Here is a 17385-nt window from a genome sequence, read left to right as displayed (position 1 = left end):
ATATTCTTCATAAAGGTATTTGGGGTTGATATTAGCCACTGATTTGGATAATTATGGGAGGTGTTAGCCACGTTGGAGGTGTTTTAAATCTCAAGGGTTAGTAATTAAGTTGGGAATTGAAGTATGTTTGTCTGTTTATTTTAAAATAGATTTGAAAGATACATGTGGGGAGTATATCTTAATGTCCTGAAGAAGGTGGTGGAAGGACTTTTGAAAAACCACTGAAACGCTTCAATGCAAATCGGATTGCTGGACCCATTGGAACAGGCCTAAAATTGCACAGAGACTGTGGACAGACGTCAATAGGCCCCTACCAAAATACCAAAATTGGGACAGCGCATATATAATAGACTAGAGTGGATGTCTTTTTGTTTTGTCTCCCTTATGTCTGATTTTTATATGTGATGGTTTTATCATTGTTCTTAGTTTGTAAAGTGTGGTTTTATTTCATAATTTTATGGGTTTGTATTAATTAAAATTATATTGTTTATTATCGATTCCTTTATTTAGATTGATCATTGGATGCACTGAGTGGTTGAGACTGTGTATCGTGTGTGGTTGAGTTTAGCTTATCCCATTGAGGAATTTCCTTTTTTCACTGTATCACGGTGCCCTGTCCTCTTTGGGTGATAGGTTCTGTAGGGCCCTCTCTCTTTTCTTTTGAATACAGTTATTATGTAGACATAAACAAATGTATGCATACAACGTGTGAACGCATATGTACACCACACATTGCCTATTTACATGTTTATATGTTTAGGAGGAAGAACATTTGTTTTATTTGTGCAGAAAACTGAGTTTGTGTGTATGTGAAATCTGAATGTGTGTGTGAGTGCATGAGTGCTGCAGTGTCACCAAGTGACCAAAAGTGGTGGCAGTAGCACCATGGCCTGTATATGTGGTGTGTACCTACCTACCCTCCTGCTGCTGGGAGACGCCATGTTAAGAGTCTGTGTCACGCCCTTCCTCCTTAGTGTCCTGAAATGCCAGGCATAGCACTCAATATGGGGGGCGATGCGATGCGTGTTTTCGTCCCAAGGTATGTGCCATCCCTCAGGTCCAGTGGCGGAACAAAGGCCCCCGCGCTGGGGGGGCTCGGCACAGCACCTGGCCTGAGTGAGCCCGGAGCCCCCCCCCCCCCCCCCCCTATGTTGTTTGCAGAGGGATTGGGGGGCGGGGGGCTCCAGTTTCGTTACGCCACTGTCAGGTGTAAACTACAGTGTCAGTTCTCCCATGGCCCAGGCTGTGTGCCAAAGCGCAGTGACTCAATGGTGTATATGATAAAGTGCTATACTCTCTCCCAGGTGAATCTTCTGTCATGCCTTCTCCTAATGACGGGGAGCATGCCGCAGCGCCTCGAGGTTGTTGGGGGGCAGTGCTTTCTCCAGGGTCACGAGGCCGTGCCAGATTTTCCTCTAGGTCTGTGTGCTCCCCTCTGGTACGTGCTGTAGAACACACGCAATGCCCACTCCTTGCCTTCCGGTGATGGGTGCCAGGGGCCGCCCACATCTGTATTCTGTAGTCTCTTGCCATTCCGTTGTACGCGCTGCAGTTATGTGCCCTTGCTTAAAATACCCGCACCCTTAACAGAGATGCTACCACAATGGTGCGCACGCGCAGACCACCCCTGCCACAGACACCCACACAGCACCACGTCCAGCTCCCGCAACATAGAAAATATACATCCACAATATGCCAGCCCTCGTGACTTCGCCAATGCTTGTTTATTAAAATGCAGGCGTTTCATTTAGCGCATTTGCAAGGCAGCTTTGATGCAAGCAGCAACGAATTCCAAAATAGAGCATTCACATTAACTCACGGCAGATTTAACAATTTCTTTTTTTTTTAAATAAACCCTTTAATGAGTTGTAGAAGTGTTTTTGTAAACGGCATATATTTCTACATTTCACTGTATGTTTTGCTCATTTCTGTTCCTCTGACACTAAAAGATTCTTACCACTTTTAGAAACACCACGCATTGGAAATTAGTGATTAAAATCATGTTAGCACAATGTCTTTAAAAGGTTAATGCTATTATCGTGTTGAAGGCATGCAGACCTTGATAAAAACCCTCTACGTATTAATGGGGTTACAAAAATGGGGTTACAAAAAAAAGTTGGAATTAATCAAACTGTAAGAGGAGGGTCGGACTGGGAAGGCGGCAGGCGGACATTGGCCAATGGGCCGGGGCCCCAGGGTCACTTGTGGTCCGGTGCCTCAGGGTCACTTGTGGGCCGGGGCTTCAGGGTCACTTGTCGGCTGGGGCCTCAAGGTCCCTTGTGGGCTGGTGCCTCAGGGTCACTTGTGGGCCGGGCCCCAGGATCACTTGTGGTCCGGTGCCTCAGGGTCACTTGTGGCCCGGTGCCTCAGGGTCACTTGTGGCCCGGTGCCTCAGGGTCACTTGTGGGCCGGGGCCTCAGGGTCACTTGTGGGCCGGGGCCCCAGGGTCACTTGTGGTCCGGTGCCTCAAGGTCACTTGTGGGCCGGTGCCTCAGGGTCACTTGTGGGCCGGTGCCTCAAGGTCACTTGTGGGCCGGTGCCTCAGGGTCACTTGTGGGCCGGTGCCCCAAGGGTCACTTGTGGGCCGGTGCCCCAAGGGTCACTTGTGGGCCGGTGCCTCAAGGTCACTTGTGGGCCGGTGCCCCAAGGGTCACTTGTGGGCCGGTTCCTCAGGGTCACTTGTGGGCCGGTGCCTCAGGGTCACTTGTGGGCCGGTGCCTCAGGGTCACTTGTGGGCCGGTGCCTCAAGGTCACTTGTGGCCCGGTGCCTCAGGGTCACTTGTGGGCCGGTGCCTCAAGGTCACTTGTGGGCCAGTGCCTCAGGGTCACTTGTGGGCCGGTGCCCCAAGGGTCACTTGTGGGCCGGGCCCCAGGGTCACTTGTGGGCCGGTGCCCCAGGGTCACTTGTGGGCCGGTGCCCCAGGGTCACTTGTGGGCCGGTGCCCCAAGGGTCACTTGTGGGCCGGGCCCCAGGGTCACTTGTGGGCCGGTGCCCCAGGGTCACTTGTGGGCCGGGCCCCAGGGTCACTTGTGGGCCGGTGCCCCAGGGTCACTTGTGGGCCGGTGCCCCAGGGTCACTTGTGGGCCGGTGCCTCAGGGTCACTTGTGGGCCGGTGCCCCAGGGTCACTTGTGGGCCGGTGGTTTAGGACTTCCCTAAACCGGCCCACAGGGACTCAGGAGTAGGGGCCATATGTACGAACATTTTTTCCCATAGACACAGATTGGGGAAAAACCTTTGCTACATCTGGCCCTAGATCTGCTAACATTTTGCGCTGGGTTTGCGTCATAAAAGTGAGGCAAACTAATACAAATGTTTATTCTATTATTTACTTTCCAGTGAAAAACTTGTTTTCCGCTGGAAAATGACGAAAAGTAACGCTTGGGCACTGTCAGCGACTTGACCAAGGAGGGCATGAAAAAGCTGAAATGGGATCATCAATTCAAACCTGTTATAAACAGGGGTCCCCCAAAATCCGTTTGGCCCAGGGCCCCAGAATCCTTAATATGTCCGTCTGATGGGCGTCTTGTTTTGTCTGAGTACATTGTGTGCCGTGTCGTAGCCCCTTGTGTTGTATTTTTCTCACCAGATCACCTTTTAAAATTTTTTTGGGGTGTCTGTGTTATTTCCTCTTCCATAAGGGCCTCTCCATAGTAGCCTGTGATGTATTTTTCGACAGCTTTCCACTGTACTGAACTGGTCGTCAGCATCATTCCTTACTTTTGACTGGTGGTTAAACTGTTCCTATTGGGGCGGGATCGAGGCTGATTTACATATGGCTGAGGTTACATGGTGGACAGCAAAAGTGATGGCCTGTGATGCTCCTGAAGTAATTACCAGCAGCTGAAGTTAATGACAGCGCAACACAATTTCTTGTATCCCCCCATGAGATGTCCAAGGTGTGATGAGTATGCCCAGGTGTGGGTCCCACATTCACAGTGTTGATGGAATAAAGCTACATCTTATTGACAAGACCCAAGTAGTCTGAAACAGGTCTGAGGTTGGTGGTGTTCCATTTCAGAGGGGACCTGGCCTTGCAGATGGGGCCAGACTGATCCTATTGCAGCAGTAACAAAGCAGATTTTCATTTGGCTGGTTCAGTTCTGAGGAGGCTAGGTGGGCACACAATGATGGACTGTGATGCAGCCCTGAGTATTTACCTCTCACTTCTTTACATTTATCCCCATGCATCAGGTTGCAAGGTCTGCTATGTATATCTCCTCGCTCTGCACGGGGCTTTGCCACCACTCTCCTTCTCATCTCTAGAGGGTTTTGGTGTCATAGCTCCTGTTTTTCATCACACTGCGGTTGAGGGACGGCGTGTGCATTCCAAGCACTACTTCTTGCAAATGGTGAGTGAGTTGTTTTGTTGGAATTAGTTTGCGTCTAAAATGTAGCGGCTCGAGCATCACCAATGATGTGGGGGGAGAAGGGATGGATATTTATATAGAACAAGCTGTTATTTATTTTCTCAAAAGGACGCTCACTATGTTCAAATCAGTATCCATTACATGTCATCTCATTTTTTTTAAATGTATTTAACTATTTTAAGACAAGGGATAGCGGAAGATGCATTTCTTCTAGGGTAGTTCTCATTTAAATGGGTTTTAGCCTTGAATGCATGTGTCCACAGGCTGTGTTGTATATCAAAGAGGTGCTCACATAGTTGATAACACCGTAGTTGGTGGGTCTGTGGTCCATTCAGTGGAGAGAAGAGGCATCCAATAGGATTCTGAACTGTGATAACCACTGACTATCATATGATATGGATTACATGGCAGCCCATGTATCACTGTCCTACTAGGCTCAGTGGCTTCCTCCAGGATGATTTTGGTCATTGAGTGCTTAGAACCTGCTTTTTTGTAGGGTTATTAAGATCTGTAATCGAGCATTAATTTATTGATCTGCAAGATACATTATCATTTGCAAAAGAGAAATGGGCACCAAGACTATGAAGGAATGCAATGTGAACTCTGAAGTTAGCAATCTACTAACTAGGTGGTGTGACCATCAGCATCTCAAAGGCAAAAGTTGGGATCTTAAACGTTTCTGGGGCAATCATCATGAAAGAGGCGGACACTTCCTCCTGTTGACTGGCTGATTTGTGCCTCAAGGCTTTGTATGGTGATAGGGTCTACTTTATTTTTGTTACTATTTTCAGCAATGACAGCCCAGGCTCTCACCGTATGATTTGCCATAGTACAACAGGCAGCAGCCCAGAGATAGCCTGGAATATTGACTCTATTGGCTATGGCGTTATTTCCAGGGATCGCCCCCACAATGGCGTAGGTTCTGCTGCAGCCTTCAGCTCGGTTTCTTATTGTGTCTTCTTCATATTTTTTCCATGCCCCCTGGTTGAGTATCCTGTTCTGTGGCACAACATTGGTCAAGGTGAACGTGGCCTTTGAGTCAAACCCGTCGTTATGGTGCAGGCTCGGGTTGATGTGCCCGCGGTCATACGTTTTTGAGGCAGATTTGTAATCCTCATCAACCGCCTGGCTTTCTCGAAGCAGTTTTTTTGGAATTTTTGTACATCGTTCCAGTTCCATTGTCTCAGAGTATGACTGACTCACAAGCTGTAAAACAGAGAAGTTAGAAAAGTTGTTAAGGAAATCTCTGATTCTGTATTTAGCTTTCATCAGCTACAAACCTTCTTCCTAGAGAAGAAACATTCTTTTGAAACTTTGAGTACTGGCTCAGCCAGGAGAAGGATTGAAACTAACAGTATGGTGGCATTGGCATCAATCATGAAGTCCGCCTGGCACTGTCCCTGCTTCCCTTATTATAATGGGCTCTCCCCTTCCCCAGTTCCCATTAAGTTAGGTAGGAAAGGGTGGGATAAGAAGTCAAACCTGTGATTTCATCAGAGGGTCAAATAACTTGTGATGTCAGTTTGTGATGAGTTGACAAACAAGGAACTACAGCCCGATACAACAATGAGAATAGGTCTGGGCTTCCACAGAGGGTGCATGCAGCTGATCACAACCAGTACAATTGGCTGCACAGGGCATTATAGACTTCAATGTGACCTTCAGTAGCATACATGTGCAGGGAACACTCCAATAAATAGAAAACAATTATTCTGAGACACTCAAAATGGTGCAGGAGAAAAGAGAATAGGGGCTATGATGACTCTTCCCTACATCAGGCCAAAACATGAAGACTGATCAAATGCCTTAAATTGGAAATTGGAACTATAGCAGGGTCCTCACCTGCGGCTCTATCATCCATTTGGTTCTGACACTCATTTTAGCTTCGTAGATATACGCAGAATATGTTGGAATGCGTCTCTTTCGGTCATACACTGTGGCAAACCGATACTTATTTGCAAACCGTTGGCAAATCCTTGCTCCATCGGGTGGTATGATGCCAGTTGGCTCTGTGCCTTTGTAGAAAAAACAAGAACAATATGTTGGTGTAAATTTATCCTCCAGTAATACTTTAGCATCCGCCAGAGTGTAGCAGCTCAGGGCTAGTAGGAGCAGTGCAAGGTGGAACATGATGAAAGAAGTAAAAATCTTCCCCCTAAAAGAAAAAAGAACATGTCAATTTATCAATTCAAGATATGTCAATATAATCTAGATTTATAGTGTGTACTTAGTGCCTCAGCCAGGAAGTACTATTAAGGCCAAATGCTATTGTTATGAACCCCCATTAAAACAAGACATAAACATAGAGAAGGCATGAAGTCTTTATTTCTCACACCCACTCAGAAATCAAGAGTGTCCCCTCAGTTTCACTGCATCAATTCAATTGTCAAATCAGCTACTACAGGTGGATGTTCAGAGAGCACCATGGGCTATCTTTGTATAACATTCTATCACTTGCTGCGAACATAATGCGATCATATCACGATGCTATCTTTTTCTTTAAACAGATACACATACAGTTGGGAAAGTAATGAGGGAATACAATACCCAAACAAAGATGTACCGGAAAGATAGACTACTAAGATAAATATGGGATATTACAAATATTACACCAAGCAAATTAATTTGAATCTCTCTACAAAATCTGTAACCTAAACAGCTCGTCTCAGATTTTGTTTACTTTTCTATAAGTGTTCCTCTTATTGGACAAAGCATTTATAGCCAGGGCACTTTAAGGAAGTACAATCACTGTCTGAGGACTGGCTTGAACCACCACCACACATCCACACAGTAAATTCTTGCTGGCATTCCATCAGCTCCAATGGACTTTATCAACATTTCCACTTATTTGTTCTACAACCAAAGTTGCATGGATTTTAGACCTACCCTTCATCACATCTCATATGCCGACCCTGAACTCAGCACTAACTTTCAGTTTTCAAACCATGACCTGTTGCCAATGTGATGCCAACTTTTCATTATCTATTTTTTAGCTAGTATATTTCAAGATAACACCTCATATTTGTGAGCGATATCCTTTTTGTTTGACAGATGACATTTTTATCCCTATTCATCATAACTTTAAGTTTAGATGAGTATCTGGACAGGGGAAACCAGGTTGCTTAGTGTAGACTCTTGTGGTAATACCAAAGAAGAGAACATACAAAGCAATGAGAGAATTCTTGCATGTAACGACCTACTGAACACATTCTGTAAATCACTCTATTGATCAATTCAACTAGGCCGCTGGCCTGTGGGTTGTAAAGTGAGGCTCTCTTTCCATTTCGTGCACAATTATGAAAACAAATTACATCATCTATGAGTGACCTGTTTTTTGTGTTAAATAGTTTGCCTGAGGATTGCCATTTTCTAAGTCATTAAGAATCAGCTTCTTACTCACATGAAGGGACATGTTAGCTATCATTTCGAAACTTTGCACATTTTGACTTTCCAAACCTTAGGAAAATGATCAACGTTGAAAGCCAACCAGTGTTGCTCACTACAAATTTATCAACGAAAAATCTTACTAAAAGAGACACCTAGAGAGAATGAACAGATATATGCAAGGGGTGTAAGTTGTAGTGCATTCACTACTTCTCCCCGTGAAAGAAAATTGCAAAAGGATAGATACTGTGCTTTTTGGTCCTCCTTCCAAGCTTCATGTTACACTTCCCACTTCTCTACACACAAAAGAGAAAGAGAAGAAATATCAATGACAGAACCATTGGTATAACTATTTCCCCTTCCTAACATGGTGAGGACATTTTGGCATTGTCTCTGAGACTCTAGATCAGAGGTCTTCAATCTGGGAGTCCTGGAAAAGGGGTCATGCATTTCCCCAGCTGATCCTTAAAATGCCTCAGCTGAACTTTAATTTGAGTATCCTGTGCTGTGAAAGCCGCACACACAGCTAAGGAGACATTCCTCCCAGGGTGTCTGCTTTCTGAATGAAATGCAAATGTGCTCTAATAGCTGATCTGCAAATGTGAATGGTGCTTGGGAGCAGCTTTAAATGATCGAATCACTCAAAGCTTTGTGAGGACAAACATTTATTCTTTTAGAGGGTTAATGCAGAGTTAACAACTGCGCTGTGCAGTGTGCACGTTTAATTGTGATTGTATTTCCACAGTGCTTACTTCACCTGGAGGTGTTGAAGGGGCAGTTATTTAAAAAAAAAAAAAAAAAGGTATTGCATATGTTCTGATTTTACTTAAATCTACATTTTGGAAGCACAGTTTTATCTCAAACCTTTTTTGTAGTGGCCTATCTTATACTGTGTGTAATGCAAGTATAAAATAATGCCTTACATATTCACAGTGCTTTCTGTCACAGGCTGTGACCTCATGGCACTAAAAATACACAAGTCACTATTCTCAACTGCACTAACCAAGATTTAGTTCTGTCGCTCTCTGGTTACACACAGACCTCTGCAGTGCATTCATTAATAGAGGTTTCATAATGCACTACACTGCATTTCCCAATGAGTAACAACTTTCTTTTATTTATTTTTCATTTAAGCTGGCTGTTAATTTATATGTAGCTACCTGACGGTGAAAGACTTAAAAATAAAAAATTGAGAATATTTTGGGTTTATTTATGAGAGGCTTGCGCTGCTGGAGCATCATTTATTTTTTTACGCTCCAGCTGCACAAGCCTCTCAATCATGCCTATGAGGTGACGCAACGCCACCCTGAGTGGCTTTGAATTGCCTTGTAGATATGGAGAAAGGCAAAGCAGTGCAAGCTACTGCATTGCCTTACTTTGCGTCAAGGAGGCGTTCTATGGGTGTTGTGGTGGGTGTTCCCATGCAACACAGATGGATTTTGATGCTGCCCCAGATTTACAAAATCACATAAACTGGAGCAGTGCCAAAACCTTACGCCTCCCCAGAACCGGCATAATGAGGAGAAATGTTTTAATTTCTCCTTGTTTTGTCTCGTTCCATGTGTGTTGCTATCTGCCGCACATATAGAAAGAGGTACAGTGCCTCTCTGGATTGTTTTTGTGCAGGAAGGTCCCCCTTCCTGCACAAATACAATCCTGCCTATGTTGGCACTAGGTAACAATTGTGCGCCAGCGCAGGGGGAAAGGACAGAAGTGCACTGTATTTCATAAATATGGTCCATTCCTGCCCTGTTGTATTGGCGTGGGGCAGTGTAGCAAGAAGACTTGCGGCGCTGCCCCATGTCAATTCCTCATAATGATGACCTTTGTTTTTAGCCACACCCTTGACCACGCCCCCACAGTCACTGACCTTTGGTTTGCGCCGTTTTATATTATTTCCTCACAGTAAACATGATTTGCTGTGGGAAATGGGGACGTTTATTATCGTTGATGACGAGGAGTACCAGGTTCTAGAAATTTTTTATCAGGCGTGGGTCCTTACACCTAAAAACTTTGAAGAGGAGGTCCCGGCATCAAAATGTTTGAAGACTTCTGCTCTAGATACCCAAAAAAGGCCTCATTTACGAGGCCCTATTGGCACACTGCGCCTCCGAAGCATCCTTTTTTTTTTAATGCTCCGGTGGCGCAGTGTGCCATCCCAAATTTACAAGGCTACGCAAAGCCACTTTGTGTGGCTTTAAATGGCCTTGTAAATATGGGCCCCTTTAACACATAAAACTGCGTGAAAAGGGCGTTCCATGGGTATTAAACACTAATGGATATGATGCATTCCCAGATTTACAAGTCTGCATTCTGCAGCACGCAGAGAAAGAGGAAAACACCTCTATTGATTGTGTTTGTGCAGGAAGGGACAAAAAATATCATCCTCGCAACGCAGGCATCCTTGCACTATGGTGCAAGGGTGCCTGCATTGGCACTAGAGAGCAATTTGTGCACCAGCGCAAGGGGAGATACAATGCATTTCTGCCCTTTCCTGGTGGCGCAGGGCCGCACAGTAAGACACTTGCTGTGCCACCATGCGCCACGGGGCTTGTAAATAAGCCCCTTAATATCAAACAAGTGAAAATGTCTTTTCGTAGGGCTGAAAGAGTGAGATTTGTAGTTCTAAACATGGGAGGGTTATCTGCATGGCTGCAATGTCACAGTCACAATGCCATTTCCAGTTGTGTGATGTGTGGAAGGGTCGAGGCGAAGCAAGTCTCAATGAGCACTTCTCATGTTCAGCGGGGTACTGTGAGTGGTGATGATCTGAGGGGGAACCAGCAAAGACACAAACACACCCAACGCAGAGTACCTTGATCCAACTATGTACAACATAATGCATTTATTAGGGAGTTCACACCCTAGAACTACTCCCTAAAGATATGTGCCTATTTATTTGAAGATCTTTGAGATGAAGTGTGGTTAATTATTAATATTAATGAGGTAGACCGCAAAGTGTGGGCCACGATGATTCACTGCCAACACAGATGGCAGCCTGCTGGGGTCAGCAGGACCACCATGTTTGTTATTGCTTTTGAATGAAGCAATCTTTTGCTTTTTAAATGTAGCCTGTTATTCTCAAAGGAAAACATGATGCATTAAAATAACATGTTTTAAAAACTTTTTTAGGAGCAGGCAGTTGGCACATTGGACAACTGTAACTCCACAAAAGTGTTTTTGTCACTATTCACAGATGGAAATGGGACCTATGCGGACTCTGTCCTGTTTGTTAATCGGTTACCTCCTCCTTTGATGTGGTGTTAAAATATTACTGGTTTGTGACTGGATTTTGTTCCCAAAGCAATAATATACAGTATACAGTAAATGTTAGACCTATCAGCCCGAGAATGATCTTTCCCAGGACCTTTTTCCTTCACGCCTCATGTTTTGCTGAATTTGTTTTTGTTAGCTTTAGGACTCTGCATACTTTATCACTGCTACCCATTGCTAACGTGTTTGTGCTCTCTCTGTTAAACACAGTGAAATTGACTTACACCTGATTGGCACATTTAATTTACTTGTAAGTCCCTAGTAAAGTGGTTCTACATATATCCAGGGCCTGTAATTTAAATGCTACTAGTGGGGCTGCAGCATTTATTTTCCACCCACTGTAAAACCTATCTCTCCCCTATGATAACTTTGGGGTCTTACATACCTCATGAGTGATAACGTTTGATTGGGTGTAGGTAGGAATGTCAAGTTTGGTCTCTACAGAATTGTAATCTAAAACCCTCTTTAATGGTAAAGTTGGATTTTCAGTCACAATTATGAAAATGCCACATTTAGAAAGCTGGCATTTTATTGTCCTAACCATTTAGTGCTTGCAGCCTGCTTCCTGGGTCACATGACTTAGTGTAGTTGGCACTTGGTCTTTCTGTATTCCTCCTAGACAGTATAACAAAAGGGGGACTAGATGTTGGCAGGATGGGCCATCTCTATCAGGATGGGGAGCGGAGCACCTACCACACTTGCACCACATAGGGATTAACAAAGGATTCCCAGACAATCTGGGGCCAGGTCAGGGAGGAAGGGAATTCCAGACACATCTGTGGGAGTAAAACCCCAGGAGCTTCTCCCACTTCAAAAGCTGGCACCAGGTATAAATATTCGACCCTCAGACCCAACTCTTCAGATTACTTTTGGACTTGTGGAAGACTCAGAAGAGGAACTCTATGCTGCCCTGCTGCTCTGCTGCAAGAAGGACTGCTCTGCTGCCTTGCTGCATGAGGAAGAAGGACTGGACCTGCACCATGAACCCAGGGCCACCAGAGTAACTCAAAAGGTATAACTGGGCGGCCTCTTGCTCTGAGGTACAAGGACACAACAAACCCCTGTACCCTGGACCTGCACTCGGCCTGCAATGAGTCCTGGGGCCAAATTGTGTCCCCAGTCCTGGACCTTTAGAAATGGGGATTATGGTGCTGTGCCAGCCAAGCTGTGGTCCTCATCGGAACCAGTGCTGTGTGATACAACTTGTTGCAGGACTTTGTATGGCAGCCCTCGCAGCTCCTCATTGAAACCGACACAGCACAGCTCAATTCGAAGGGGGACCTCGCAACGCAACTCTTGCAGCTCTGACACATCACAACACAACTTGGCACTGAACCTCATATCGCAGCCCTTGCAGCTCCTCATCAGAACCAGTGCTACATGACACAACATGACTGAGGACACCACATCGCTCTTTGGAACTGGGACTGCACCACACAATGTGACGCATTTCTTTACCTAGGGGTGGCGTTAGCATGGGACATACTTTTATTTCTCCTTGTTTTTGCTTTTTCTATCTGTGCTGCATTCTGCAGCACACATAGAAAGAGCAAAAGGCCACTAATGATTGTCTATGTGCAGGAAGGAGCCCCTTCCTGCACGTAAACAATCATTAAATAATGACAATTTGCCACTTCTATGTGTGCTGAATTTTGCAGCACACATAACAGTAACAAATCGCCATTATTGATTGTTTATGTGCAGGGAGGGACACCTTCCTGCACATATACAAGTATTCACTGAAACGTAGGCACCCTTGCACTATGGTGCAAGATTGCCTGCGTTGGTGCTAGACAGCTAAACTTGGCCCCAGTGCTAGGGGAAATACAGGGGTGTGCCGTATTTTTGTAAGACCAGTGCATACCTGTTTTTAAAGTGACGCAGCGCAGTGCTGCCAATTTTGGCACACCGCCGCACTGCGCCACTTCCTTGTAAATATGCCCCTTAGCATATGAGGTGCATCTCTCTGGGTATTTGCTTGTAGGTGTCATCCTCTCAGTGTGTATGCACAATGCCTATCTGTATTTGTTTGTGCACTACACCGAAGTCAACCTATTAACCTTGCTTCTTGTTTAGAGAACTGCAAGGTGGAGGTGGTGAGGTGGATTAAAAAACACTTAGGCCCTGATTTACTAAGACTTTGCATCAGAGTTGCTTCTCTTTTTTGGCATAGCTCCGACACAAAATCTATTTTGGGATTTACCATGTCATGCAAATGCTGAATTGTGTAGCTCTTTGTGTGACTTTGTTAAATAACACAGGGCATAGTGCTGCCTTACATTACATTCCATCAGTCAGGCGTTACATGGGTGGTGCATGGGTGTTCCCATTTATCCAGCCGTGGATTAGGAGCCAAACACATATTTACAAGGATTGGTAAACATGGGTTTGCACCAAAATGATATGTCTACCCGAGGCTGGTGTAACAAGGAAAAATATATGCATTGCTGCTTGTTCTGCTTTGCATGTGTGCTTTCTGCAGCACACATACAAATAGGAAATTGCCTCAAAGGATAGTTTCTGTGAAGGAAGATATCCCTTCCTGCATAAAAACTATCCTGACCACAGTGCAAGCACTCTTGTGCCATGGCACGGGGTGCCTGCATTAGCACGAGGCAGCCACAAGTGGCCAGAGCATTGAGAGAGCACAACTGCATCAGAACTGCATCAACTGCATCAACTGCATCAGTTCTGCATCAGTTCTGCATCAGTTCTGCATCAACTGCATCAATTCTGCCATCTCCCTTTCACGCAGCACAGCTGAGCAATCTCACTTGCTGCGCTTCGCTACGAGAAATCTTAGTAAGTGTGCCCCCTAACTTCTTAATGTTCAATTCTGATATGTTGTCTGCAGTTGCCCCTCCTTCCCCTTCTAACTTGCCAATCTCACTCTAGCCTCACTTGTTCCGGCACTGCTCACTGCTTTAGGGACATGCTCACAAGTGCGCACTGCTTTGGCTCTCGGGGAGTACGTCGAATCTGGGTGTGGGCGGGACAGTACTGCAGCAGCACATGAGCCTTTGCTTTGCTTCAGAGCCCAGATAGTCCAGGCTGTCTTCATGTCAAACCACTGACCTCTTGATCACTTCCAGGTGGAGGCAGGGAGTACTGTGCATAGCCACACAGCATGACACAAAAGGATGGGGTTCCACCAAAATGTGGGTGTGATCCTCTGGGAAACCTGTCATATGCAGTGCAAGCAGTGAGGACCCAAGCATGCTGTCTCAGATATTAGAATCACTCTGACTTCCCATGAAGATACTGACACAATGCACTTCATCAATTACTGTCTGTTAAGCATATGCTTTGCAAAGAATCCCAGACACAGTTTGGGGTGCCTTGAAGCTACCATCCTGCATCTGTGCAATAGTTGGTGCACAGGTGGCTGTTTTCTGTAGTGCTGCAAGCATGCACACTAGGTAGAGCCTGACTCAGGAAAATATATTAAAATCCTAGCAGGAGCCTACAATTTGCGAAGAGATCATGATCTTCTAAATACAGATAGGTGCTAGACATACGCCAAGATACACAACTTCAATAGTTTTTTATATATCGGCGTGTTCCACCTCAACATCTACCAGCAAACATCTGTCACCCTAAACTCACAGAAAATGGTGATGTTTGGGTGCTTACTTGTACCGTACCACACTTCTTGTACTATTTACGCCTGTATTCTCCAGATGTAAATTTGGAAATATAGCAAGTGGGGTCAACTTACAGTAAATGTTTTGGAACAGCCACAATGCAATGGCTTTCTCAGTTTTCATCACAATTTTCCTAAAGAACATGACACTCTCATGGATAATCCATGTTCTTGGTCAGCGCTCCCTAAACCAAGGAGTGTTTCCAAGCTTACTAAAAACTAGTACTCAAAATTGCCTGTGTAGGCAACGCCCAACGAGATATCTACAGTCCAGCCTCCACCGTTCCCTAACCAGGAAGTGCCCTTGAAGAAAACGTGGCCAACCAGCTGAACACCTTAATCTGGATACAGGGCAAGATTCAAATAGCAGCCTTAAGAGTTCTCCGCGATGTGATCCATTTTCTTAACAAACGCAATGCTTTTCCAATAATATCACTAGACCTATTCGCTGCCTTTATCAGAGTCAGTCATGGCAGGATACTCATGACTCTGGATCACCATGTGGTCTTTTGGGAAAAAGTTTTACGGCTGGTTTTTTCAAACAATTCTTATTCTAGTAATGTCTTGAATTACTTAAACTACATATCTGGAACTTACAATTCTTTGACTATATATCACCCTAAAACCAGTTTATTCATTAATAAATAAATTCCATGTGTAACTAAGGACAAATCCTCAATGTAACTTTTTCCACCTAAGGAGGCATCTACTGTAAGAAAATGCTTAGTGAACCAGCCCTGTCGTGATTGCTGCTCCTACTAGTTTAGAATCTCATAAATGGCATATGACGTCACGCCACAAGGGTTTGCTCCAGTGACTTCTTGGTTTTCCCATTGCTTTACACACTGGGAATGTTAGACCTACACTTATGGTACGGAAGAAGTGTCTGTCCCAGCACCCAGAGGACTGTCAGCTAAAAAGCCAGGGCTCGATAAAGACGGACATCCTAAAGGGCGTGAATCTGTCCACCAGGCAGATGGTGCAAAGATACCAAGTAGATGATGACCACTGCTGTATACAAGTACCATGAGCATGTCAGAACACACACAGGTCCTTGAGAAGGAAGACCCCGGGTAAGAAGATGGAGACATGGGTGCATGGAAACAAGGACGTCGGGGACACGGGTTAATGCTGCCATGAATAAGTCACAATTACAGTGAGACCTAGACAGCACCTGAAAACTCTTCATCTAGGCTAACACAGATCAGCAACCCAGCAGCCTGTCATTGGAAAAAACGTAAGAAGGATCAGTCAATACCATCCACCCCACACACTGACTCACACAAGGACTTCACTAACACCTAACAAAGGGCAAGTTTATCACGTACAGCACAAAGCCTCCCAAAACCCCAAGCAGGCAGACACACCAACACCATTAATGAGGCTGAGCAAGGGATCACAAGACGTGCTTTTAAGAAACACAAAGCATCATACAATTCACCCCGGTTGGACTGGGGAAATCCAGCATGTCAGGCACTCATCACCTGCCCTCATGCGGCATCTTTTCTTTACTCAGATGCATTGCTGAGAAGATCCTTCAGATCAAATCCTGTGTCGCTCACCAGCACCGAGGGCACCATTTCCTAACCAATGCCCAAAGTGTGTGATCATCCATTATTCAACAGTTTTATCGTTGGCGGAGAGTTCAAAGCATGATTCTGAAATTGTGCCTCTTCATTAAGTCTTTTAATGTTAACACACCCGAGGTCTGTGATGGATATCACCTTTCAAGCTTTAGTGAAAGGTTGAGAGATATGGTTGCACTTTGGTGTTGAGACTTTCAAGTCAAAATGCTCTTGCTAGTTTTATCAATGAGTGAGTGAGTGAGTCAGGGGGTGAGTGAGTGGGAGTGTGAGTGAGTGGACGTGTGAGTGAGTGGAGGAGTGAGTGAGAGGGTTGTGAGTGAGGGGAAGAGTGAATGAGTTGGGGAATATTAAAATTAGATAGTACACATCACAAGTCAAACATCACGAGGCACTAGTAATGTAGCTCTTGTAACACAGAGATTACTACTCACCTAGACCATGTGCAGCCCCGACCTCTTCTCAAGAGCAGACAGTCACGTACAACCACTGCTCGTGGTACTTATACACCTCTAGGTCCTGTCAGTTATCGGAGTTCGATCAGGAACCCAGCCTGCTTAGCTAAAGAACAGATACATGTCACACCACTTCTGTGACAGCAAGTGAAACAGAGAAGTCAGTGTTTTTTTCTATGGGAAAGGGTCTTGGGAAAACACAGGATGTTGAAACATGTCACTGCTACCCACGTGTTTTCAATCACGTTTTTATCGACCACAATTCCCACTGTCTGTACTTAATAAACAATAAACTAAACCCTATGTACACACACCAAGTCCCACACAATATTTAGATAAGCGAATTGATATGAAGTCAGAATGATAAAACATCTTCCATTTTAAATGACGTTTAAATATGTAAGTATATTGGCACATGTTTGCAGCTTGCATGGTTAATTCTGCATACGAAACACTGGTGCACAATGCACCACATCAAAATCGTGTCAAAAGTACCCCGTGAACTCTGGGAATAATCGGCTCCCCGAAAGGTCTCAAATAGTTATTGATGACAGAGAGGAGCAGGGACCACTGAGTGGCCACTTACTTCGTGGGGTGACCTCAGAGCTGGGGACAGCAGCCATTAGATGCGTCTGAAGGGTTTATCTGAACATTGACAAGATTATCAACGTCTCGATG

General features: G+C 45.0%; 1 protein-coding gene across 1 annotated transcript; it reads right to left on the bottom strand.

Annotated features, from left to right (window-relative positions):
* Positions 1-1708: 1708 nt before the first annotated feature.
* LOC138261911 (endonuclease domain-containing 1 protein-like) lies at positions 1709-16991 on the bottom strand. Its single transcript, XM_069211514.1, has 3 exons — positions 16687-16991; positions 6212-6524; positions 1709-5575 (listed from the first exon to the last, which is right to left on the bottom strand). Exons 2-3 carry the CDS (start codon positions 6497-6499, stop codon positions 5039-5041), a joined length of 825 nt encoding a protein of 274 aa, XP_069067615.1. The 5' UTR covers positions 6500-6524; positions 16687-16991; the 3' UTR covers positions 1709-5038.
* Between the last annotated feature and the right edge of the window lie 394 nt (positions 16992-17385).

Source organism: Pleurodeles waltl, chromosome 1_1 (genome assembly GCF_031143425.1).
Source record: "Pleurodeles waltl isolate 20211129_DDA chromosome 1_1, aPleWal1.hap1.20221129, whole genome shotgun sequence".
In the NCBI taxonomy this organism is placed as follows: domain Eukaryota; kingdom Metazoa; phylum Chordata; class Amphibia; order Caudata; family Salamandridae; genus Pleurodeles; species Pleurodeles waltl.
Note: the sequence above shows the minus strand (reverse complement) of the source record. Positions and strands in the feature narration are given on the sequence as shown.